The sequence below is a fragment of the Eptatretus burgeri genome, chromosome 15 (assembly GCF_056783735.1).
Source record: "Eptatretus burgeri isolate ZD-2024b chromosome 15, Ebu_testis_v1, whole genome shotgun sequence".
NCBI lineage: Eukaryota > Metazoa > Chordata > Myxini > Myxiniformes > Myxinidae > Eptatretus > Eptatretus burgeri.
In genome coordinates this window covers 29525364-29552191 of record NC_140975.1, presented here as the reverse complement: position 1 = coordinate 29552191, position 26828 = coordinate 29525364, and the positions used below count along the sequence as shown (strand labels likewise).

Sequence of the window (26828 nt, the reverse complement as noted above, 5' to 3'; positions counted from 1 at the left end):
GATCCACAAATTTGCATATATCGATCGCCCTGGGGGCGGGGCCAAATCGCCCCTCGCTCACCGATTGGACGGCAAAAAGTGGGCGTGTGTCGTTTTTGATCCGTTTTTGAAGCACAAAATCCGTGATTTTGTACACGCTGTTCGACGCGCGTTCTGCATGAGTCCAACACCGGTACCCACAGCGGGGCAAGAACGGTGGCGATGCTACGGTTGCGAGGTGTGACGGGAAGGTCGTGGCGGTTGTGGTGAAGCGGTGGTTGTGGTCGGTGGTTGATGTTGTGGTTGTGATCATGGCGGTTGGTCCAAAATAAAGATAGTAATAGAAAAACGGCTATCCTAAAGAGTCGCAGCACGTATAAATGACATGTATTCCCACTAGACAACGGGTTTGGGCCTAACTACACATGCACTTACCGAGATACCTCACCTAAGGGACCTGAATGGTGGTTTGCGAATCTGGTAACCACAACAATATTGTCCTGATGAGCCCACAAGAGCAAAATCTAGATCGACATCTCTGCTTTCATATATTTGTGACTATAGACTTTAATCTCAGTCTGCAAAGGCTTGAGGACCATATGGATGCCTCCTCGTTTGGGGGTGATGTGTTGGTGTAATTTATGTACATGATGTCAGCGTCGTGTCGTCGAGTCCAGTGTGCTTCTTTGGTTGAATGTACACACATATATATTATTTATATATATATATATATATGTATATATATATATATATATATATATATATATATATATATATATATATATATATATATGTATATATATATATATATATATTTCCCTTCTTTGTTATCCATCTAAGGCTCATGAAAAAGCTTGCACATAAACCATGCAGGGAAAGACATCAGTGTACTTCAAAACAAATTATGTCATCGATACATTGGACAAATATATAGTATATAAAATTTTAACCTGGGTTCCTTGCATCAAAAGCAAGGAGGTTCAGTTGAGAATTATTCATTCAATAAAACTGACAGGAATAATTAAATGGTATCAAAACAAACACTCTACCTGAAAAAAATGCCTTTTATAATCATAGAAAATATTTCTCACCTTTCCAGGTGAAAACCCCTTGAGACCAACAATGGATATGCGATCATCTGGTATGATCTTATCATAGTCAGCAGGGTTGCAAAACGTCAGTGGAAGCAAACCTTGCTTCTTCAAATTCGTCTCTGCATGATGGATTGGCAACAGGAGGAAAACTATCAACGGCTGAGTCATAAATCAATGTTTAGCATGCAATCGGCAAATGAACGAACAGTCTGTTACCACTTGGTTCAAACCCCGTGCTCCAGAACCCATCAAACACAAGCACACAATGTCTCACCATGGATACGAGCAAAGCTTTTCACAATGATGGCCCTGCCACCAAGGTGCCTTGGCTCCAGTGCTGCATGCTCACGGCTAGATCCCTCACCGTAATTCTCGTCCCCCACCACCACCCAATTCACACCATTTTTCTGGTGGAACAAAGACAGGCAGACACTTCAGAATGCTCATCTCTCCCATGAAAAAAAAAAAATATATATATATACAATAATAATAATAATAATAATAATAATAACTAAAACTGCCACTTTATAACTGCTGGCAGTGATGACCGGGTACCCAGACATCCACCTTTGATACAACATGAAACTTGTATGATAGTTGCAAAGTTTCCCTTTGATAGGATAAGTGGTTGCAGAGAAAACATTCTTTAATAGTGATACAAATACAGCCCTGCTTCGACGAGTTACGAACCGGGTAGCACAAAGTGTTCAATCTCTTTATTATGAATGCAGTTAGCCCTTTTTCCTGGGGACATTGTCGGTATCAATTGAATTGCTATTCCTGTACCCTCAAATGCATTCAGGTGCAGCAAAATGAGCCTTCTGGGAAGAAAAACTCAAAGTTCTCAGATTCAAATAATTAAATAATTATGGCTGCCAAACCGTGTGGCCGATTGGGTTGAAATTTTAAACCTATGTTTCACATGTCGGCGAGATTATAATGGTCAAGTTTCGCATATATTGATGCAGTGGTTCCAGAGTAAATATTACTTAATATTTTTTCTTCAATCCAACATTGCTGCCAAATCATGGGGCTGATAGAGTTGAAATTTAAAACCTTCATTCCACATGACTTCCATCATAAAACTGAAGTTTCACATTTATTGATGCAGTGGTTCCAGAGTAAACATTAATTAATATTTCTCTTCAATCCAATATGGCTGCCAAACGATGTGTCGTACATCAAAGGGGGTGGGGGGGAGGGGGAAAACTTTTTGTTCGTCATGGAGTGGCGGTCATACAGATAGAGATTCGCATCGATCTGTTTAGCCGTTTCAGAGAAGAAACTTTTAAAGTTATTAATTTTCAATCCAATATGGGTGCTGTACCATGTGACCTATTACAACATAAATTTAAATTTTCCCTCAAATGGGGATGTGGATTATGCTTGTTAAGTTTCGTGTTGATCGGACAAGGTTCGTTTTTCTATCCAAGATGGCCTCTAAATCATGTGACATGTGACATCATATTTTTTACCGTATATACAGGCATGGGGGTAGATTATAGCTGCCAAGTTTCACTTTGATAGGTTATGTGGTTCCAGAGAAAACATTATTTAATATAATTCTTGAATCCAACATGGCTGCCAAATCATGTGACCTATCAATAAGAAATTAACAAACTTATATTCACTACTCGTGTGCAATGCGTATGTGAAGTTTCCCCTTGATCTGTTAAGCCGTTCTGTGGAAGATGTTTGAAGGTTTTAGGGTAAATTCAATATAGCCACCAAACCATGTGACCTATCAATTAGAAATTAACAAACTTGTGAAAGGATGTCTTGGGGAAAGTGTGAGTGAAGTTTTGCCTCAATCTGTCCAGCTGTTCTGGAGAAGAAGATTTAAAAAAAAATTATAAACTTTCAATCTAAGATGGCTGAAGAACCATTTGACCTATGACATCATAAATTTAAATTCTGCCTCCAATCGTGTAGTGGAACACGTGTGTGAAGTTTCGTGTTAATCGGATAAGGTGCGTTTTTCTATACAAGATGGCCACCAAACCATGTGACTTGTGACATCATAATTTTTACCATGTATCCAGACATGACAGTAGATGATAGTTGCAAATTTTTGCTTCGATACATTAAGCAGTTCCAGAGAAAACATTATTTCATTTTTTTTTAATCCAACATGGCTGCCAAACCATGTGACCTATCAATTATTAATTAAAAAAAACTTGTATCCCCTACGCGTGCAGAATACATTTGTGAAGTACCCCCTTGATCTGTCAAGCCGTTCTGGAGAAGCTGTTTGAAGGTTTTAAGGTCAATTCAATATGGCCACCAAACCATGTGACCCATCAATAAGAAATTAACAAACTTGTAAAAGGATGTCATGGGGAATGTGGGTGTAAAGTTTCGCCTCAACCTGTTCAGCCGTTCTGGAGAAGATGCTTTTAATTTTTTTTTTTCAAAACAAGATGGCTGCTGAACCAAGTCACCTATGACGTCATAATTTTTTCTACGGTGATTTGTTGTGTCGCTGACGCTCAAGAAATTTCAAATGTTTCCCATGCAGCGTTCTACTTGACGAATTTTCACCGGCATATCGCTTCACCGATGAAGTCACGAAAATTCACCCGTGTTCCCCATGGGGAGTTTATTAAAATGTATGAAGCAAAAACTTTTTCCATTGCACGGTTTCAGAGATACAGAGGTCCAAAGTTTATCAGTTTTTTCAAGATGGTGCCTATACCACGTGACCTATGACGTCATAATTATCACTTAAGTATGCTATCAAAAAAGATACATACTATGGTGAAAATTTTGTGTCGATCGGACTTGCTGTTCCTGAGAAAATGATTTTTAAAGCGAAAAAGCCTGCAAATTGCCGGCGGAAAAAGAATAATAGCAATGGGGTAGGCAACGAGGGATTCGCTAGGATCAAAGCGCTGGATACTATGCTTTTCATTCTGACCGATCCACCGACGAAGATTCATTGCCAAGACGTATTGGTTCACATACAATTGTTCCTCGACCTGGCAAGATTTTTCCTATTGCGTATTTTGCCAACTGGCAGTCCTCATAAAAAATGACAGTAAACACCCTATTTTTGAAGGACTACCATTTGAAAAATAATCGGTTTGCTAGTTTGTGCTTTGGAGTCTTGCTTTGCAGAGACTCTCACACACACACACACACACACACACACACACACACACACACACACACACACACACACACACACACGGAAAACCCGATAAACTTCTCAATGCTCTTGTTTGACCACACCTCCTGAGCCACGCCCACTTTCCTAAGCCACTCCCACTTTTCATCAACCACCTCCACTTTCCGTAAGCTCCGCCCACTTCCCTTAGCCCCTCATAAAAATGACGGTAAATAGACACCCTATTTTTGAAGGACTACCATTTGAAAAATAAAACCTCAAATCAAAAATCGGCTCGAGTAAAATTTTCTAAATATCTCGAAGTGTTTAATTCCGAAGTCTCGTTTCTCTAGATTCAAAAATGAAGGACAAGTTTTGAAAATACTGTACGTGGTTTTTCGGCCGCTGCACAGCAATGGGTGGTTGCTAGGAAACGAAATTCAAACGCGCACATTCCCACCCCATATTGCAAATGTTGGCAAAGTTTCATCAAAATCGGTTCGCTGGTTCATGCTGTGGAGCCTCGCGTTGCAGACACACACACACACACACACACACACACACACACACACACACACACACACACACACACACACACACACACACACACACACACACACACCGAAAACCCGACAATAATGGATATCTAGCATATATAGCGAATCCACTAAAAAAAAATTTTAAAATAATAACAAATAAGCTGAAGAAAAACAATAGGTTACCCAGTCCATTTGACTGGGTACCCTAATAAAAAAAAGGAAGATCATTTTGGATTATGCATTTTGAGGAACCACCTTGTAGTTTCGCGCTGTGTCCGGTACGCTCCCAAATCCTCCATTGAGTTGGCATCGAATTTTGTTTGCTTCCTCATTCTCGATATTGATAGCTCCAATAAGAAGATTGTTCGAGATATTGTCCAGGTGACCCCGGTACTTAAGCCACGGACCTGCTGCTGAGATGTGGTCAGTTGTGCATTTTCCCTTCACCTGCACTCTCACAAAATAATATTTTACTGAGTGATGCTACCATCCTTTAAAAGAAGTCAAAAAACTCCAAAGACCTTTCCAAAATAACATTTAAGCAAGCCATAGCATTTAAAAATGCCAAACCTCGTTTGAGTATATCAAAGAACCAGTGCACTGAAAAAAAAAAATAATAACAACAATAATAATAATAATGCTGTGGCTAAATTAGAAAAGTTATGGCAAACTGTGTTTAAGTCAGGCTGGGAACGCTAAAAGGGCCCACAGGCCTTGCAGCACACATCTCAAACCTCAGGCTCCACGAGCCAGCTGAAAATGTGAATGAGGCCATGCATGGTCTGACCAGTGAGCATACATCGGAGCAGCACGTCGCTGCATCCACTTTACGCTGGTACTCCAGGGGCCTCCGTCTGGCTATCCCCCAGGCAGATTCCTGGCACATTCCCATATCCTCGAGATGCCGATTAACCTGATGTAATCTCAAGGCATGTGGTCAGCCCATTGGCCTCCTTCACCAACAAGGCTCCCTCACCGAGTTAATCTGATGAGAAAAATTAGCATCAGGAAAATGAGCTACACGTCCATGCCACTGACAGAAAAAGATGTATCAACATTCCAAGGTATGCTGATACCACACTGTTCACAGAAAGTAAAGAGGACTTGATGAAACTGCAGACAGAAAATGTTGAGCTCATCAAAATGCTCAATCACCTTGGCCATGGTGTTTCCTACTCCAAGCTGGAAGAAATAGACACTGCATTGTGCCTTCAAAAGCAGATGAAAGAAGCAGACCGAGGTATAGTTCTACCATCATCTTCCCATCCGTGCATTCCCTCCTCACTTGCCTATGACAACATAGATAGGCTTGAAGAAACTTTAAGTGGTGCTTTTAGTGGTCGCGGTATGCTCGCTGCACTTAAATTGTTGATGCCACATGATCACTTCAGAGATGTATTCGCAAAACTGGGAAAAGAATGACAGCTCACTGATGAAATTCTTAAGGTCTTGGAAGAATTCACATGTCGTCTCAACGTAAGCCAGTCAGAAATCTGTGATGTGAATGAGATGCGATATGAACTGTTCTGTGTAAAAGATGGAAACGTAGAATCTGGACAGTTGCCCCCCTGCCAAAACTGTCTGCATCTACATGCAACGAGGGCCAACTATCAGGCTGCCATCTGGCACAGAGCATTGCAGGCAGACCCAGAATTCCCAAGTCCACTGGAGAACAAAGGCTGGTCCTTGGGTGATGACAGAGAACTTGTTATCAACTATATGACAGCTGCACCAGCACCAGATACAGTCTTGGAGTTCCTGTCTTGCAAATGCAAGAAGTCATGCAAGTTGCCCACCTGCCAGTGTATGGTGAATGGACTGCACTGTACTCAGGCCTGCTTACTGGAGGAATGTGAGAACATGAAAGACGAGGAGGTCCATGCTGAGCAGGAAGAGGGATCTGATGGTTCGGACAGTGACAGCGATAGTGACACATTATAAACTAGAGGGGGAGCACTCGGTAGAGTGCAAAACCTCCGCCGCCAATACTGCTAGGTCACTCAAGTGAACCTGATATCCTATTCATTCAATTTGATGTCAACAGTGCTCACAGAGTTATAGTTTGCAACTTTCACTTTTACATACTCAATTCATTCGTACTCACTACTCAATTCATTCTCGAAAAAAAAAAGACAATTTTCTAAGTTTTTTTTTTTTCTCCAACAATTTTTTTTTTTGGGGGGTGGGGGGGGGAGTTTGGAAATCATTTAAAACATGTAGAAATGCAAACACAAAAATTCAAATATTTTTTTCAAAATGGCCGCTATAGCGGCCACATTGAACTTTGGACCGAGTCCAAAATCTAATGGCATGATCCTTGGACCATACCTAATCCCCCCCACCAAGTTTCGTTGAAATCCGTCGAGGAGTTTTTCCATAATACTGTTCACAAACAAACAAACAAAGATGGGTGAAAACAGTAACCTCCGTCCATCTTCGATGGCGGAGGTTAACAATAATCAATATCATTTGGTGTGATTCAATTCATGTAATTCTCTCCAGTGGTACATCCCATGGAAATGGACTTGTGTTTTTCATGTTGGTGTCAATAAATACTTGCGAGTACACAATGTGTTTGTTCTTATGTCAGAAAATATGACGTTTTTCTGAGTAGACCCCACCTATGTTTAAAAGGCTCTACTGAGCTTAAGCTGCGAGTCGCAGATGTCCATCATGGTGCATTGAGTTACAGTTACATATAGCTATCAGAAAATCACAATAAAGTTTAGTGCCCCCAGGTGGTACTAATTGGTCAAAATCAGTCGACTGGCTCACGGACTAAATTGGTTCAATGGCCAAAATAAAGCATGCATCTAATTACTCCCACTTACACAAATAAAAATGTTGCCTTATTGAAGGATAAAATTAAGAAAAAGTTTCAAGTTCAATATGTACAAGTAAAGGTCCAGCTGAATACCTCACAAGACAAAGTAACTGTCAAAATATCGAATCAGCACGATACAGGGCGATTCAGCTAACCCCAAAGGAAATTGGTAAACACAAGAGGAAATCTGATACTTTCAAATGCTTGACGAGCCAGAGCTGTTTTAAAATAATAGCCATATTTTCCAGTTGCTGCAGCCAAGGAGGGAACACTAACCTACCTTTATTAACACGACCATGTCCTCAAGGTCTTCTCCATTCCACTTGTCAAAAGGACTGAGGAGCTGCAGGCGCTGGCTGGTGGAGTCCACATTAACAGTAGTGCCGCTACCATCTGCAGGTGGGGCCTGATACGTGTCCACGCCTGGGTCAAAGCCCTGTAAATGTGGAGCCAATTTCAAGACTGTTATTATTTTTATTATTATTATTATTATTTCCAAGCAATTGAGAGATCAAACAAATAAATATTTAATGCGAGCCAGGAAAATGAACACTCACCTTCGCCGGAAGTTCTTCAGCATTTGGCGAATTCAGCTTGAACTTCTGGCCATCTGAGCCCGTTAAGAAATCTGTCTCGGGATTGAACTTGAGAGATCCAGCGATGGTCATCGCCGTTACGATCTAAGGTACACGTCCATAAAGTCATGGTGGCAAAGCATTCAAAATGTTTTACAACAATGCAGAAGAAGATTTTAAAAATTGTCCTTCATTCACATAACCCCAACCCATACTACCAACAATGACCTGTCATACCTCTGGAGAAGTGACGAAGGCATGCGTGGCAGGATTCGCATCGTTGCGGCCAGTGAAGTTACGGTTGTAAGATGTCACGATGGTATTTTTCTCACCCATTTTCACATCTTTCCTGAACAAAACAAAGCGCGATATTATAATGAATCTCTCGATACTCGAGTTCGGAGCCTTCCACTCAGGCAACGCACCATGAACAGTGACAATGATGTAAGGACTGTGATAGCAACAGCGAGTGAACAGTCAGGTCAAACTATAGATGATGCGACGTGCCATGACGCAAAATCTACATGAGCATCGAAGGGGACGGCCCTTGTGTTCCTATGAATCAAATTGTTTTGTACTTTATGCTGAAAGGCAAATCAGCCAAATAAAATTACTACGATGATTCGGATGGACACAAAGGTCATCATTCAATGTTAAAGAAATGACAAATCTAAAGGAAATGTTTTCCTCTAATTGCTTACCAAGATGGATCAGATAAAAATAAACAAACAAATAAATAAATAAATAGGTTCGCCATTAAATAATCCACCACATGATTTATAAATGCCTGGTGTTGGCTTAATGGTTATGGCGGTGGGCTTGGGATCATAGGATTCCGAGTTCAAATCCCCCTCAGCTGTTGAATTAATACCAGGTGGGGTTGACTGCCTGTCATCCTTCAGAGGTCGGCAAAATGAGTGCCAGCTTGCTGGTATCCTGTGGCGGAGTGGCGACCCGTCCAGGATTGTGCCCAATAGCCAAGGACACTGCTAAAGCAGCATCAACGCTCTGCACAGAGTATGGTCCCAGGGATGGATGGATGATTTATGGCGATGGAAAATCCAAAAACATCCTGAAATCAAGAGGTGTGGTTGGCAACTGGAAAAAAAAAAGTTTGTTTTTTATTAAGAACGTCATGTAATGGTCATGTTGGAGAGCGATGGAGGCCGTCCAACTGCGACTGTCTGCTTTTTCACTTTTCCAAAAGCATCTGCGCTTTACACTTTGGATTCTTCAACTTAACTTAAGTTCTTACCTGTCCCACTGCCCAATGCAAGGTCCACAGGCATTGGCCAAGACAACACCCCCAACATCACTTAGTATCTTGGCCTGCAATAAGACAGCAATCACTGCTCAGGCCTCGACAGTAGCTGTGTTTTTCACAGTAGCCAAACGAGTTGTACAGTGGCTTCAAGATAGAATCAACAACGATAAATGTAAAAGCTAAATTTTTTTGGTAAAAGTAGAGATGTGTATAAACACTTGGGGGGGGGTGGGGAGGAGGAGAGATGGCCTGGGGTTGAGAGAGCCACACAAGTGCTTGATGAAGATTTTTAAAAGAAAAAACTGTGCCACTTGCGTTTCAGCTGCCAACGTTTTTACCAGTATTCCAAGGCTCGGGGAACTTTCTGAGAAAGATCCCACATCGTACTTACATATCCATCACGTTCAATGGTGGCGCGGATCTGCTCTGAGCCGGGTGTGACCGTAAAGGAAGACTTGCACTTCAGGCCGTGATCAAGTGCCTGCTTGGCGACTGAAGCTGACCTGCCCATATCCTCATAGCTGCTGTTGGTACAGCTGCCAATGAGACCTGCAAAGTACAGCTGTTATTCGAGAGAAAAAATCATGGCGGCAGCAGCAGCCGCAGGTGTCATCGGTCATTGAAGCTCACACAGTGGCACACAGTGGTTGGTCATTGAAGTGGTAAGGACTTCTTCCTAGCACACAGTGCAATCACCAAATAGCCATGTATGCGAAAGTGTTGGAGTTCCGATTAAATTAAGGACTTCATTAATGTGCTGTAAATGTGACCTAAATTGACTCCACACAAAGTGATGTGGTATCATTGTCGGGATGCTCACCCACTTTGATGTCCGTGGGCCAACCCTTTTGCTCAGCCACACTGCCAACCTCAGACACTTTGTGTGCCAGATCTGGTGTGAAAGGCCCATTGATGTGTGGTTCAAGCTAAGGGGAAGAAATCAAACAATTCCCCAAATTAAAACATTTTTTGCAAACAAGTACAAAAATGTACGAGGAAATCAAGGCCCAGGAGGGGACCATATGGCCCATCACTGCCATGCTGTATCCTCAACACCAGCAGCCCCACATCAACCAACAGCAGATAGAACAAATAAGCTAAAAATAGGGGCAATACCCCTGGGCGCTCACCTGGCAGCGGCTGGATAAGAAAACCAGGGGACCATTGGTCAGCGTGGATGACAAATATATCACGAAGAAGAAGGTAAATACCTGTGGAATATTTTTTTCTTCTAATGCCGTGAACAAACTTTGGTACATCACGGGTGATGAAAGCTGTGGTCAAGTTTCAACGAAATCATGTGCAATAGTTTCTAAGAAAGCAAAAACACATTTTGTGGGGTAACTCCCCCAATGACCCCTTTTGACCCTGATTTTTAGCTTTTCTGGAATTGGAATTCCAGATAAGGTATCGTCATCATGCACCGTCCATTTGTCCCTTATTTTGACTTTTCCGGCTAAACCACTGGGCAAATCCGGCTGATATTCGACAGCAATGCTCTGCTCCTGACTGGTGACGGGGATTGCAAAGCTTGCTCCGGTCAAGTGACTAAGTCGGTTAAAATTGCAGACTTAGTAAATTCCTTCAAAAATTTTATCCAGACCCACCATAATAACGCTACCAAATTTGGGTTACAACATGAGGCCAAAATCCAGATAAGCTGTAGGTCATGTGATCCTTTTTTTCTTTAATGTTGTGAACAAAGTTTGGTACATCACGGGCGATAAAGGTGGCAGTAAAGTTTCATCGTAATCGTGTGTGCAGTTTCAGAGAAGTTGCAAATGTTTATGGAGGGACAGATGGACGGATTTACAGACAGACAGACCATCCCATAAGCTCTGCAGAACTACGTTCCAGGTGAGCTAATAATAAGTTAGGCTTTTAGCCGAGGTAGCTGCACACAATAATCTTTTCTTTTTCAAAGATATTAAGCTATCTGTAACATCCACATTCCACAACCTCAATGTAGATGGGAAAGCCACCTTGTGTCCCAAATGAAGGAAGGCATGCTTCAAGATGCCATACTGTTTGCAGGCACCTAGACTTTTTAGTTGAGTGTGATCCTATTGTAGATAAAAAGCCAATAAATATGCATTTATTGAACCAACAGCTTGGGAAAACAACAAATTGACCAAATATGTGTGTGTGTGTGTTTAGTCTTGTTACAAACAGAGTGCAAAGATTCAAAAATGCTGACCCAATTATCACAAATCGGCAACTCGTGCACAAACAAAGCACAATGAGAATTGATAAACCTCCCCACCCATAAAACAGAACCACAGCAGAGGAAGAATGATGAGGTATCACAGGGCCTTACTGTGAGGCTTACCCAGGATCCGGGTTCACAGAGCTCACCTCATCCAGGTTTATCTCCACCAGCCTGTCGTATCTGCAATTTTCATCTGGCACCAATAAATCTTTGTAATCGTCCGCAAGGTCTGCAATTTCTGTGAAAACAAAATCCGCCGATTTATTGGAACTTTTTCAGCCCGACGTCCCCTCTCCCCCCCCCCCGTCCCCCGTCCCCAAATAGGGGGATACATGTTTACTTGCTCCCTTAGATTTAATACACATTTGTGTGGAAACCTGCATTGCAACTCCAATTCCACATCATGCTCATTTCATGAGTCTTCATCATACACTGACCATGTCATGCTTTTGGAACACCAAGATGTCAAGTGCACAACAATGAGAGGTCAAAATAAATGAAAAAGATTCGTTCATTGTTCTGCAAATATAGATGCAGAAAAGCCTGCTCAACAGGGCCATTTTTATTCAACCTGCTCCACAGCCTCACTTATCTTACCAGCACCGACATGAATATGCACATATCGCACTGTGCCAAAGATCACAAGATTGCCATCGTGAAGATAGTTGCAGGTTTCAGAAGGTGGGACAGAATCCTCCCAGGTCTCAAAGTATCCACCTCCGTTTCAATAAGGGATCATGATTCATAGACCAGTTTGTGAAGCTTTGCCGTTCTCAAAGTTTCGGTCTGAGGGCTCTTTTCAGGATAGTCACTGAGCCTCAGATGGTTTCCAACTGCAGTTCATTTATATCAATTTTCCCAGGGATGGTTTTTAAAATCTCAGGTTCTTCTTCATCATCATCCCCATTGCTCCAATGATCACTGGAACAATTCCGGTACACTTCAGCTTCCAGGATCTTTTCACTTCATTTTCTAGATCTTGGTATTTGATCATTTTCCTGATTTCTGCATAAAGCCAAAATCGCTGGGTACTGAAACCTCAATTAGCAATGCCTTCTTTTCCTTTTTGTACCTCGGTAATATATCCGGTCGCAATGGTTTGTTTTTTATGTTCACGCTGGATGGGATCATTACTTCCTTGGTGTGTGTGTGTGTGTGTGTGTGTGTGTGTGTGTGTGTGTGTGTGTGTGTGTGTGTGTGTGTGTGTGTGTGTGTGTGTGTGTGTGTGTGTGTTGTGCTCATCACTTCCATGTTTGTTTATTTATTTACCATGCCAGCCAGCTTCAGTGAGTTATGAGAATATGGAGAAAAAAAAATAACGTTTTAATGCAGGCCATAACGTTTTGTCATGAAATTTAACAAAAATTTATTATGAAAATTATAGGGAACCGGAATTAATAAAAATGTACAAAAATAATTTTAGCTGATATTTTCATCACGTTTAGTTGGAGTATAAAGCGGACGTGGATGGGCTTTGCATTTTCGGATGCTTTCTAGTTTACTAAAGTGTTAATCGAGTTAAAGGATGGCATACCGATTAAAGCAATGCAGACAAGCAAGAAGACAATACAAAATAATAATTAAAAAAAAAAATAATTTCAAAGTGAACAGAAGAAAGAAAAATTGACATTTTCCTCTTCCTCCATCCAAGACAAATATAGTAATCCCCCGTTTCTCGCGGGGGTGATATTCCAAACCCTCCCGTGGTAAGTGAAAATCCGCGATGAATGGACGCCTCCACAAAACACATTTTAATCTCAACTAAACACATAAAGAAAACATTTGAAGCATAAAAATGCTCACTGTAAACTCAGTAACGTTGCAAAAACATTGTGATGGGCAGTTGCTGGCGTTGTTTCTTCATGGTGGTGAGGAGAGTTTTCGCCATTGTTGCTAAGCGTTCAAGTGAGAGGCCTTCGTCGTCGTGCTCCTGCGATGGATCAGATTGTTCCTCCTCCTCCTCGCATGCAGACTTCGTAAGCTCAGCCAAATCCTCGTCCGTTAATGGGTCAGAGTTTGTTTCGATGAGGTCATTCACTTCGTCGTGCGTCATGTCATTGAATCCTCCTCCTGGAATCTTCACCAGCTTGACCGCCTTATCGACTGCCGAATGGTGAATTTCGTCTGGAGAAAAGGCCTTTTATTCGTGGACGCATTCTGGCCACAGCTTCTTCCAACAGGCGTTTAAGGTTTCTTTTTTCATTTCTTGTAGAGCCTTCTGAATTATTTGGAGACACGTTGCTATCGTGAAATCACGCCAATACGCCCTCAGAGAAAAATTGTCGTCGGAATCCATGGCCTCCACGAGGTGCTACAGCGCGTTGCGAATGTAAAGCGCTAAAGTTGGCTTCGTCCTTCTTGATGTAGCATATGGTCGATTTATTCAAACCGTAATGGCGCCCAACCGCGGCAAACGTTTTTCCTTTGGGCGGCATCGTAAGGCTTGGAGAAAAAAAAATCGTAGAAAATATCTGTGTCGTTCACAAGCGAAACACTCAAGACAGCGAGAGTGCGCCTCGTGGGAAGCAGCCAATCAGCGCCAAGGAGAAATTAACAGCGCGCTCTGTCTTTGTCTCGTGCATTGAGTCAACAAAATTTTTTTGTTGTTGTTTGTTTTATTATGAAGATACTTTCGAGCACCACGCGTTATAATTTATTGCTTAAATAATTTATATTTTATACATTATTACCGCGATGTACCGGGGGCGCGATAGGTGAACCGCGATAAAGCGGGGGTTGACTGTATACCTTGTACTTTTTGGTTGATTAGAAAAATAAAAACTTGTATAATCATCGGTGGGATTCATATTCATTAAAACGAATAGTCCAATGATGTTAGCAATTTGTTTTAACAGGTTATAAAAGTTGCTAAAATCAACTGATATGTGCTCAGGCATTTGTGACATACAACTATAATTACCTCTGCCACCGAAGGTAGACTGATATCATGTTTTCACCCTCTCCGTTTGTCTGTGAGCAGGATATCTCAAAAAAGTTGTGGACAGATTTGGTGGACAGGTTGGGTCTGCGACAAGGACAAATTATTTAGATGTTGGTGAAGATCCGAATCCCGATACGATAATTTAAAACAAAAATTTAAAGTGATTCTTCACCATTGAGAGGTAGAGCCAAAAAATGATATAAAGCATGATGTTTCAAAAGGTTGTGGATGAGTTGGGTAGGTGACGAGAACAAGCCGATTAGATTTTGATTCAGGTCCGGATCGAGATCCAACTTGTTAGTGGGAAACAAAACAAACTGTTCAGCCTTGCGAAGGTATGTGCTTTACCGAGTGCTGTGATGGTTATCTAGGCTACCAAAGTTGGAAGGAGGTTATGTTTTCACCCTCGTCTGTCTGTCTGTAGGATATCTCAAAAACTTGTGGGGTGGAGTTGGATGAAATTTGGTGGGCAGGTTGAGTGTGTGACAAGGACGAATTGATTAGATTTTGGGGAAGATCAGGATCCAGATCTGGACACGAGAATTTTTTTAATCTTTGAAGTGATTTTTCACCATTGAGAGATAGGGCCAAAAACAACACATAGCATGACATTTGAAAAATGTATTGGGCTCGATATGTTCTGCTGGATCTAGCATTGTGTGGCAGAAGTACGTGCTCTGCCGAATGCCCTTCTAGTTTACTAATGAACTCACCTGACCGTCCTGTCTTCTTCAGGAAGTTGTGCATACTGTGGTTGTAGGGAAAAATTGACGTTGTTGCCCCAATCTCTGCTCCCATGTTACAGATGGTTGCCATCCCTGATGTCACAAAATGGGTAGAGCACAAGCAGTTGCAGGTGATTCTGCAATTCTTAAATCGGATGGATGGGTGCAAAAGTTAAAAAGAAATGAAGCATACATAGTCTGTAAAAACATACATCGCTGAACAACACATTTTTACTCAGAAGTTGCTGAATTCAAGACACTACCTGTGCAGGAGATAGAGTCCACACCAGGACCATGGTATTCAACAATCGCTCCCGTACCACCTTTAACAGTCAATATTCCAGCAACCTTGAGGATTATGTCTTTGGGAGAACTCCATCCCTTCAGACTACCCGTGAGTCGAATGCCGATCACCTACATGCAGTACCCACCATACAGCAATCCTCCAGCAAATGCAGCCTACACAATTTAAAACTTTCTACAACATTAGAGGAGGTCCAGGAAAATGATAAAAATTGACCAATTAAACTGGAAAAAAAAAAAGGTTTGTGGGTTACGAAGGCATTGGATGTGCTCCACACACCTTGGGACATTTGAGCTCCCAGGCTAGACCAGCCATCACATCCACGGCATCTGCCCCACCGACACCAATGCACACCCCTCCTAATCCTCCACCATTTGGCGTGTGAGAGTCGGTGCCGATGAGCAAGACACCAGGAAAGGCATAGTTCTCTAGAACAATCTGAGAATAGGAAAGGAAGAGGAAGATGGCCACACAAGACTGAATTACAAGTCATTGGCAAAGAGAATGTCAAGCTAACAATAAATGCAAGGAACTTGGAACAGATTTATTAACTCAAACTACAGTGTCCGAGATACAGCTAACCATTTTGTTGCTGTTCCTGAATGGACGGACACCTTTCCATGGGAGTCAGTGAACATTGCGATGATCACAGAACATGGCCGAATAAAAGTTCATGTCAAACACGACGCACATACCTAACAAACTTTACTGATACAATCACAGGCAATACATCACAGGTGAATTCATCCCGTTTCAAACCATAGCTGTAACATTTCAAAATGTGAATGTTTCAAAGACCCAGCATGATTTTTGTTTTGCTATAACTTTGTTATTTAAATGTTTATTTGCATGACCTTCCAGGAGTGGTCCTAAAAACACGGTGACAAATATTGCTGTCGAAAAAATATACATATATATTTCGTTCAGGTTCAAGAGAAATAAATCATTATTTAATTTTAAAAACACTAGCCCGGATCTGCATGAGACGAGGTCTGTGAGACCCGGGCTATATGTAGCATTGCTGTGAACGTAATTAGTAGGCAATCGGCCTTTTGTAACACGCAGCACTATCTCATTAGCCATCGGTGATGTATTCACATAGTTTTCAAAACTTCGTGCGATTTCTGCTTCTCGTTATCTCACGTGCTTCCTGAGTTTTTCTCAACTTCTTGTTGCTTTTACCATCTTTGAAATTGAATCAGTGCTTCAATTCCTTTGACAAAGCAGAACATTTTCTTATTTCACATGATTTACGAGTTCACTAATTATTGTGGATACATCACGTGATGTGTGATGTTTGTGCTGCAGCTTATATACGATCGTGCAACCTTTGCCTTTCAAATCAGTGTGTACATCGTGTCTTTTTTGCGATTTTTGTGGTATTTTAACCATCTGAGATGATTTACCTACCACGTTTCTCCCTTTAACAAAAGTAAGTTTTGTTTTAGCCTCATGATTTCTGAATTTATGAGTCTTTGCATGTTTTATCCTCATGTGCTTTTTCCTTTATTTGTTAGGCTTGGCCTGAGAGGACAGCCGATTTTTGGTTTGGCCAATTTTATATTATTCTACTTAATTGTATGTTTTCAATTGTTTGGTTTTACAGAGGTTTATATATTTTATCAATGAAACATCCAATAAATATGGATTTAGTCATTGAGGTTACTTTAGCAAATCAAATGATTTTGAGCTCTTTTCCTCAAATGGGAAATGATCTCCACATAAAGCATGTCGGTTGGATGGAGGGAAAACGTGTCAAAGGGCGAAGAATGTAATGTTAGCATACGAGATCTCGAATTTCTGAAATGTTAGAAAGCTGTTTTTTTTTCTGAATTTTTATTTTTTGCACCATTTCACCACAATGTCAAAGCGTAGTCCAACTACAGATGAGGTTCTGGTGCTGTTGGATGGGGAACCTAATCCCAGCACCGACGATGAATCTGAGTGTTCAGAACCTCATTCAGACCTGGATTACCAACCGTGTGCGAGTACCATGCGTCCTCCGCGGCAACGTTTGCAAACGGCATCAGCTCTTCAAGGACTTGAGTTGCTGGCATCTAGTATGAGTGAGGACAGTGATGCGTCTGAAGAGGAAGCCGGGGACAACATCGAAAGAACCATTTGTAATAGGACGTACTGCAGCGGAAACCCTACACCTCAAGGGAAAATGCCAAGCCACAATATAATGAGTACCCGGCCAGGTCCTGCACCCGGACATACCACAATGTCACCGAAAGATGCATGGGATCTCTGTCACAAACAACATTCTCAGAGATTCTGAAGAGCTCCAACCTTAAAGGGCGCAGAACGGCGGCGGCAAAAAGCGCACACACTTCGAGACTTGGAAGGGCAGAGAGAGAGAGACAGAGACAGAGACAGAGACAGAGACAGACTTCAACAGTTAACATGCACACATTCAAGGTACAGAATCTATTGTCGGACACCGCGCTTAGATGAACAAAGAAAAGAAGAGAATCCGGGCAATGCTGTGGAGCCTTGAGTTGCGCGCACGCACACTTCTGGCTTTTTTGGGCCTTTCACTTAGTGGGGTACGAAAAAAAGCTGGTATATACCGTTGTGTGAGCTCTTTGGCAATCAGCTTTCAAATCAGTTGCATAAAGCCACAATGGCCAAACAGGTTTGAAGAAACTTGCCGGGTCATGAGGTTCAATGACAAGAGAATGAGAGAATTCCGGCTGCAAAAGGACAACATAGCAGCCTTTCAGCATATCTGGGACCTTTAACTTGAGAACTGCCATAAGAAGTTTGTTCCCCATGAACGTGTAACAGTGGATGAACAGCTGATACAAGTTCGTCCAGCACATGCCCAGCAAGCGAGCCAAGTATGAGCGAAAGATTTTCTGGGTATGCGATGCAAAAACCTTGTATGCCCTCAATGGGATGGTCTACACAAGAAAACAGCATGGTGAAGAAGCCCAGGGAATCTGGGAGTAAAAGATGTCCATCAATTGTGTAGTCAATTGAGAAACACGGGCCACATCACCATGGACAATTTCTTTACCAGCGTGCCCCTTGCTGAAGAGCTGCTTTCAAAGGGACTGACACTTGTGGGGACGCTCCACCAAAATAAGCCCACTATCCCTGTGCTGATGAAGCCCAACAAAGAACAAGAGCTTCAGTGCTGAATTTGGATTCAAAGGAAACGTGACTATGGTGAGCTAAAAATTTTCAGCCCACCTTACTCACCATTCTCCTGCGGTGTGCAGCATTAAGTTTCATTGAAATCGGGCAACGAAAAAAAATTCAAAAAAAAAAATCGATCCCGATTCATTCAAGTACTCTTCAGGATTATTTGATCAATGCAAACAACCTCAGTGGTATAGTTTGCTGGAGCATATTTTTTTCTTGAAATAATTTTATAAAAAATCTCAAACAAACATTCAGTATAGACAAGGAACGATTTATTTTTAAGCATAAAATAAACATCGCCATTTTGATCCAATACTTCTGTGAGCATGTGTAAATAAAAATGTGTTTAGAAGATTAAGCACAATAATGTATTCGACTTTCTTTTCTCCGTTTTTAGCTCATCTGTTCGAAGAACAGAGGGCTATAGCGATACCCCCGGCGTGAGCGTGAGCGTGAAAATGTTAAAGTTTTTGGTGCAAGTTATTTCCTTTCTCATGTTTTTAATCGACCACACTATTTTTTACTGATTACAATATACAAATACATATATTGCTTTAAAATTATTTTGATTAGACTTCACTACAATGCTTTATAAAAAAATATTATTAGACTAGTCTTTTAAAAACGAAAAACGATAAATGTATAAACAGGTGAGCATTGGGTGGCTTTGACACCACTCTGGTTTTTTTCACATTGATGAGCAATATCAAGTTTCGTTCAAATTGGGCAACGAAAAAATTATTAAAAAATCAATTCCCGATTCAGTCAAGTACTCCGGAATTATTTGATCAATGCAAACAACCTCAGCGGTATAGTTCGCTGGAGCTATTTTATTTTTATTGAAATGTTTTTTTTTTTAATCAACCGCTGTCAACGGGAACCCAACGGGTTCACGGGTCATCTTGTTGGATATAAAAGCATAACAATAACAATAAAAATAGAAATAATATATTTTGCAAGTTAACTTTCAGTTCCTGGGTCTATGGGACTTGTGTTGTACAAAGTCATCTAGATTTTATCTATGCATCCTCGGGCAAGCAAAACTTGCACCTCTAGTTACACGTGCTAGTCAAGCTACAAAGGATATTTTCATTCTTACACAGGGTTGCAAAAATTATATATTTTTTTTTATTCGAACCAGCTTGCCGCATCATAGGAGGGACAAGCACCATAATTCTTTACTGGCATAAACTTGCACCATATTACCCAGCAAAGATGACCAGCCCACTCCCAACAATGGCCTACCTGATGAATTATTCCAGAACCTGGGTTCCAGAAACCCACACCATACTTTGCAGAAGCAGTAGATAAAAAGTTGTACACCTCTTTGTTAATGTCCTGCCAAGGTTGAGACCATACACAAATTTCAGACAGCACAGCCAAATTCCAAAATAGCACACAAACTAGATGCAGTATATGGTAACCAAAATAAGTGGCTTAAATGGGACAAATTAAATCAATAAAATATAAAAAACAAACGGCCAAAACCCACAAGATGAACTTTAATCCGTGAATCAAATGTCATTCTATAAAATAAATAACAAGTGAGTTCATAGAACACCCTACCCCCATATAATGTTGAGAGAAGAAGAAAAAAAAAAAAAGGATATGGGAGGGGTCTGTGAGCAACAACTTTAAATGGTGGTGGTGATATAAAATGCCGTAATATTTTGTCAAAGTACTGCTAAACGGAAGGTTTTTGAAAGTGCCAATAAGGCGATTTGTGTTCTTGAAGTAAGTAATGCAATTAAAATGAAATAAAGATATTAAGGGTTGTAGAAAAAAAATTCTGAAGTTTACCGACAGACTCTTTTACACCACCTTATTTAAGACGCTACATTAGTTCTTCGTGTCTGCTTGTGTCCTGAAAGATGTTGCTAAAACAGTAAGTTTCATCTTTAGAATGATTTCCAATTTTGTTTGACTGCTAGAGTAAAAAATAATAAATAATAATAATAAACATCCACAACCATCCTTGTCAATGTTGTGGAACGTCGGCCAAGGTGCTATCTTTTTCACCTTTATTCTCCATTAATTTTTTCTCCAGAACTGCTCGAGTGAATGACACGGATCTTCGAGCACCTACCCATGGAGAATTTTGAAACAAAGTTACATGATTGGATGAAAAATGTGTCAGGAGTTCCAAAAAGTCTGTTTTCTGTAGGCAAGGATTGCATAGTGTTCCACGTATCAGGAATAAACGGCCTTGACCTCGCTTCGCTTGGCCTCGGCAAAATTGTCTCTGTGTCTCTCGTATCTCTGCACCTGCACGATCGGGACAAATTCAGAGCCAAAGTTCTGCGAAACTAAAGGTTTGTTTTCCAATTCCTGTTCAAAATAAAACATTCAATTAAAATAGAGTTATTCCTCCATCATAAACTGACTTTTATGGACAGACAGACACACAGGATTCAACAAAGCAAACTTTTCCCTTTGTGGGCATGGGGTAAAGATCCCATGCAATGAAACAGCCCATATACTGCACATCCCAGTTTTCCAGATACCAGTCCTAATCGTTCTCCTTCCTTTCAACTCAGGAGATTGCCAATGATTGCACTTTTCAGCTCAAACTAATGGGTTCCCAACATATCCCAGCTTCACAGAGACTTGATTCGGGAAACTTACTGTGCAACTGATGGAGTACTGCTCTCCCCTCTGGGCTGGTGCTCCTGCCTCCCACCTTTCTCGGCTTCACGCTGTCGAAACCAGGGCATTTAAGATCATCGGCATCTCCCGCAATGAAGCTGAGTCTTTGGGCCTCTCACTCAATCACCGCAGGTTGGTCGGTGGTCTTTCTGTCTTCTACAGACTCCTCTCCAGCCTTGCCCCCCCTGCTCTCTCTGCGATTTGTCCCCACCACATTTCCACAGGGCGCTCAAGGTCCGCCAACAACCCCCTTCTGGTAAAACTACCAAAATCACGAATCACTGCTCATCTTCACTCTTTCATTCCTCTTTTTTCCCGCCTTTAGAATAAACTTCCTCACTCTATTCTTTCCCATTCTTCCCTCCAGGCTTTCAAAACAGCTGTTCACCACCACCTCTTATCTTCCCCCATCCAAATCCTCGATCTTTTCTACCCCCGATAATCCACCCAAGCCCACCCACTTCCTTCATTTCTCCTACTTTCCTTCCTGAAAGTCCCTGAAATGTCCATCTTCTCTTCGCCATGTTCCCCGTCCCATCCCCATCCCTCTCCCTTCCACAGTTCACCTAATGTGTCTGTTCCCCACTGTTTTGTCCCTTCCACTCCCGCCCCTCTTGTCTCATGCCTCCTTGCTGTGAGTTGTGTGTTAGCTCTCATACGAGCCTCGACCAAGGTATACAAAAAAATAAAAAAAAAAAAAAAAAAAAACTTCCTCAGATATCATGGCTGATAATTTTTCCACTTAAGTTTCCAGGCAATTTTGAAATAGATAGCACCGCTTCTGTATTCATTATTGGTTATGATGAAGATGAGCCACACTTTGATGTTGTTCTTCTCATGTGACAGAAAACCAAAGGATTTTGGGTAGTTCACCACCACAAACGAGATGACTACAGATGTGCGAAATCCATTTCACATCTCTGGAGCTCCAGAAACTGCTGCTCATCATGGACCATACTTTCTAGTTTACACTGCAATAGCTGCCTCTCAATTTGTTTTCTTTGTAGCATGAGAGAGAGCAAGCAGCTGTATTTATCGTCGGAATTCACATTTTCTCAGAAAAGAAATTGAATTTTAGACGATCATGTCATTTTGTTTGCATTTGTGCGAGTAGAATTATCTCAGCAACATCTGGTCAGGGAAAAAAAAAAGTTGTAAAACTAATAAATATGTTTGTGCAATTTTGAGATATTGCTTTGCCACAATTAATCAAATAAGACTACGAGCAAGGCCACCGTCCATCGACGACTTTGAATTCCCACGACACAAAGTAGACCAGCTTTGAACAGGTACACACCAGAAAAGTTTACCTTTGCTCTACGCAGATCGGCTTCGCTTCCCGTCTGTGCTTCAATGAGATGGTCACAGTGGATTGTAGAGGGCACAGAAACTCTTGGTAGGCCGCTGCTGATGAACTGAAGCATAGCCATCTGTGCCGTGGCATCTTGCATAGCCACACGATCAGGTATCAATCTCAAATACGACGACCCACGCTCAATGTCTTGACTTTGTGGGTCCTCCAAGTGGCCGTACACTACCTTCTCAGCCAGAGTCAACGGGTGATTGAGCCTGGGACAAACCATCGTCGCAACTGTCCAAAACATGACATTAAAACGGCAAAAAAAATGGTTCAAATGGAAAGAGGAAAAGTAGAAAAATAAAAATCGCCACTTTGGACTTTCCTCTTCACATTTATTCAAACCATTTTTGATTCGATGAAAAAAAAAAAAGATTTAACAAAGTACAAAATGCATTCTCATCAGCATGACCAAACAGTGAAACAAGAACGGCACTCGGGAGAGTGTATACCTCCGACAGGCTCAACAGTTTACATTTTGCATCCCACCAGATCCGAACCTGAACCAAAATCTAACCGGCTTGTTTTTGTAAGGTAACCAAATAATCCAACTAGTTTTTTTTCACAACTCGTACACAACTTTTTGAGATATCATGCTATATATCGTTTTTGGCCCCAATCTCTCAATGATGAATAATCTCTTAGAAAATTAAGAAATTCTCATATCTGGATACCGATTCATATGTTCTCCAAAATCAAATCAGTTCGTCCTTGTCACACACCCAACATATCCACCAAGTTTCGCCAGAATCATTCGACAATTTTTTGAGATATTCTGCTCACAGAAAGACAAACAAACAGACAGTGGTGAACAAAACCTCCATCCACCTTTGGGGGCAGATGTACGTAATAATAACAATCAATTTGGTTAGAATGATGCAAACAAACTCTCTTTTAGAGCTTATCCCAAAATACCCTGAGGGTAGAGCCAACCACAGAGTTAGTTTTACATGAACATTTCATACAAGGCTCTTTGTGAAGCTGGTATAAACCACACGCAGGACAAAGACATTGGGAAACAATCACACTTTTTACATGAACCAGAGTACTCGCGCTACGGGCGATCTCGTTCTAAGCACGCAACATGTTCTTCTGACGCATACCTATATTTGGGCGGTGTTTCGGCAACTGACAGCTCTGTATATGCAAAATATAAAATAACCCAGGTTGCATGCATGAAGCAAAAACATACCTATTGCTTACAATTCAAAACATCTCACTGCACTGGAAAACATGGGGAAAGGAATACTGTGCTGTAAATGGTGAAAACTTGTAATACCCTCCCCCACCAACGATAAATATGATACACATTTGTATGTGAGGCGGTGCTACATGATACACATTTACACAGAGAATTTGCGTTTCCTTCCACCACCGCCCCATCCCAAAGACCACCGGCAAAGATAAAAACACCCCCTGACACCAATTGGGGTCATGCTGATCCTTTGTACCAAATTACCCCAGAACTGTAGGAGTAGCATGACAAACAAAAACACAAACACTGGTCCGTGAATAACAGTAAGGATTACAAGATAGTAAACAAATAAACATGGTATGAAGCATTTAATTGGACCCCGACCCTGGGATCCCAGCATCAAAAGCCAGCCACGAAACAATAAACAGAACCTGACTAGCATCACAGGGAGGACAGGCTGGTGCTGCAGATAGATTATCCCCCTCATTAAAGGTCATTCATTCGTCAGGTGTTTTTTTATTTTATTATTATTTCATTTTATTTTTGCAATGCCAAATGGTTCATCTCAATTTCCAGAATACTGCCACTCCATCTCAATTCCCAGAAGCATCAAATCCACAATCATAATGCGATTGCCCCCACAACCTCTGGTATGCCCACAATCCCATCAAAGTCAAAAGTTCCTGCCAAAATGGTATCCTAAAGAGCTAAGATTTTATTATACAAGTAGCCGTGATCCCACGTTACAACAGGTGGTTTGTGGGTTTCAGGACAACAGAAATAAAGGCGGTTTCAAAAAAAACTGGCAGCAAAATCAAATACTGTACACACCTGTCTCGCACAGTCTGTACCTTCTCTTTCAGTGTATCATATTTCACGTAAAGGCCTGGCTCATATCGGCTGAGTGACACTTTGCCCTTTTGATGCGAGACGGTGGAGACATGATAAGGTCGTCCTAAAGACCGCCACAACACCTATAGTGAGAAAGACAGATGAGCAGGTGTTGTTGACAAAAGTGGAACACATTGTAAATATAGTTTGCTGGAAATACAACAGCATGGAATGTGAAGATTTACAACAGCTATCATTGGTCAATGTATAGATTCATTGAAAGAAAATAGTATTTCGAGTAAGAGGCAATCTGCTTATGTATGAATGATTGGAGGAATAAGTATTCTAAGTTGGTCGTATTTAGACGTTTGGAATCTATGTGGAGACCATCCTCCCACACAGTGGAGACAGCTTTTGCAATCACTTCTCACTTCTGTGTGAGAGTCCGTGTCCAACTCTTCTATTTTTTTTAACCATTTGAGCTTTTGTCAAATTTTCAACAAAGCTTTATTATGAGGATATGGAGAAGATAAATTAATAATTTGGTCAAAAGGTCAAAGGACAACGTCACATAAAATAATCAATTTACATCCCTTCGAGCTGAAATTTTAAGAATTTGCATATTTCGTCACTGAATTGGTTCACCAAAGGAAAACCTAGAAACAGATTGGGTTTTTTTGATCAAAAACTCAAAGGTCAAGATTGCATAAAATCATCAATTTTCATTTGATTCACTTCAAAATACATTTCAAGCTGGACTCTAAAGCCAGTCGCTGACTGGGCATACTCTGTCGTGCAAAGTCCTTCCTTGGAACACTTGAGCTCCTGACCACATACAAAGCTTTCATCCGCAGCCAGATGGATTTACTGCTCTCCCCTCTGTTCTGGTGCTCCCGCCTCTCACCTCTCTCGGCTTCACTCTGTGGAAACCAAGGCATTTATGATCATTGGCATCTCCATTGATGAGGCAGAGTCTTTGGCTCTCTCACTGTAGGCAGGTCGGAGATCTTTCTGTCTTCTACCATCTCCTCTCCGGGCTCGCACCCCGCCCCAAGATATGTCCACCCCCATGTTTCTGCAGGGCGCCCAAGGTCCGCCAACAACCCCCTTCTGGTAAAACTACCGAAATCAAGAATCACTGCTCACATTCACTATTTCATTCCTCTTTTTTTCCCCACTTTAACAAACTCCCACACTCTCTTCAATCCCATTCTTCTCTCCAGGTCTTCAAAACAGCTGTTCACAATCATCTATCTTCCCCCATCCAAAACCTTGATCTTTTCTACCCCCTCTAATCCACCAACTTCTACATTCTCTGCTTTCCTTCCTGAAAGTCCCAGTCATGTCCATCTTGTTTACCCTGTGTACCATGCCCCATCCCTCTCCCTTCCAAGAGATCTCAGGTTTCTGTTCCCCACTGTTTTTTCCTTCCCTCTCCCACCCCTCGTCTCCTGCTCCCCTTTATGCATTTCTGTGTGTTAACACTTATATGAGCCTCGACAGTGTATACAAAATTATTATTATTATTATTTGAGCAGGGTTTGCATATTGGGTCACTGAAGCCTATTGCTTCTGAAATCAAAAGGAGGAGGCCGCCTAAAATCGTAAAAAAAAAATTGTATTTTTGCTGTTGTTTTCGTCATGTTTAGCACACGGACAAAGAAGTCCAAATACAATGTGGACACAAACAGGATTTGCATTTTCAGATGCCTTCCAATTATTACTGCGATGTTTTGTATTACCAACCTATTCGTTACAAGAAAGTGAGGGGATAGGACAGGTAGGGAGGAAGGGATGGGGTGAAGGTGTGTGTGCGTGTGCGTGTGTGGCCATGAGAAGACCGAATGGGTGTTCATCAGAGAGTGCAGGAGAGCGTTTTAGACAAAATAAAATATATATATATTTTTTTTAATCTCTCTCTAGTGCCAAAACCTTTGTAGCTCCATGAAAGGTAATATTGTTGTGGGCTGGGGTTCGGTGGCGATAAACGACCACTAGGTGGAGCAGTAGAGCCGTCTCCCACCGAACACCCGGAATTAAAAGGTCGTCACCCCGGATAACTCCGGAGTCGACTGGCCACTTAAAGGAC

At 41.5% G+C, this 26828-nt stretch overlaps 1 protein-coding gene across 2 annotated transcripts in view; it reads right to left on the bottom strand.

The window, feature by feature from the left end:
* Positions 1 to 26828, bottom strand: part of ACO2 (aconitase 2) — a 41282-nt gene that overhangs the window by 13535 nt on the left and 919 nt on the right. The window contains exons 2-17 of one of the 2 annotated variants that reach the window (XM_085857093.1): positions 24740 to 24882; positions 22667 to 22925; positions 19956 to 20048; positions 15840 to 15998; positions 15520 to 15670; positions 15245 to 15349; positions 11737 to 11828; positions 10202 to 10307; positions 9773 to 9930; positions 9373 to 9446; positions 8355 to 8466; positions 8100 to 8222; positions 7823 to 7978; positions 4974 to 5165; positions 1348 to 1480; positions 1071 to 1192 (exon numbers count right to left, since the gene is read on the bottom strand). In XM_085857093.1, coding sequence (XP_085713219.1) covers positions 1071 to 1192; positions 1348 to 1480; positions 4974 to 5165; positions 7823 to 7978; positions 8100 to 8222; positions 8355 to 8466; positions 9373 to 9446; positions 9773 to 9930; positions 10202 to 10307; positions 11737 to 11828; positions 15245 to 15349; positions 15520 to 15670; positions 15840 to 15998; positions 19956 to 20048; positions 22667 to 22925; positions 24740 to 24882 — 2178 coding nt within the window. Of the gene's footprint in view, positions 1 to 1070; positions 1193 to 1347; positions 1481 to 4973; positions 5166 to 7822; positions 7979 to 8099; positions 8223 to 8354; positions 8467 to 9372; positions 9447 to 9772; positions 9931 to 10201; positions 10308 to 11736; positions 11829 to 15244; positions 15350 to 15519; positions 15671 to 15839; positions 15999 to 19955; positions 20049 to 22666; positions 22948 to 24739; positions 24883 to 26828 lie in introns of those variants that run through there. The other variant, XM_085857094.1, reaches the window with a different exon arrangement.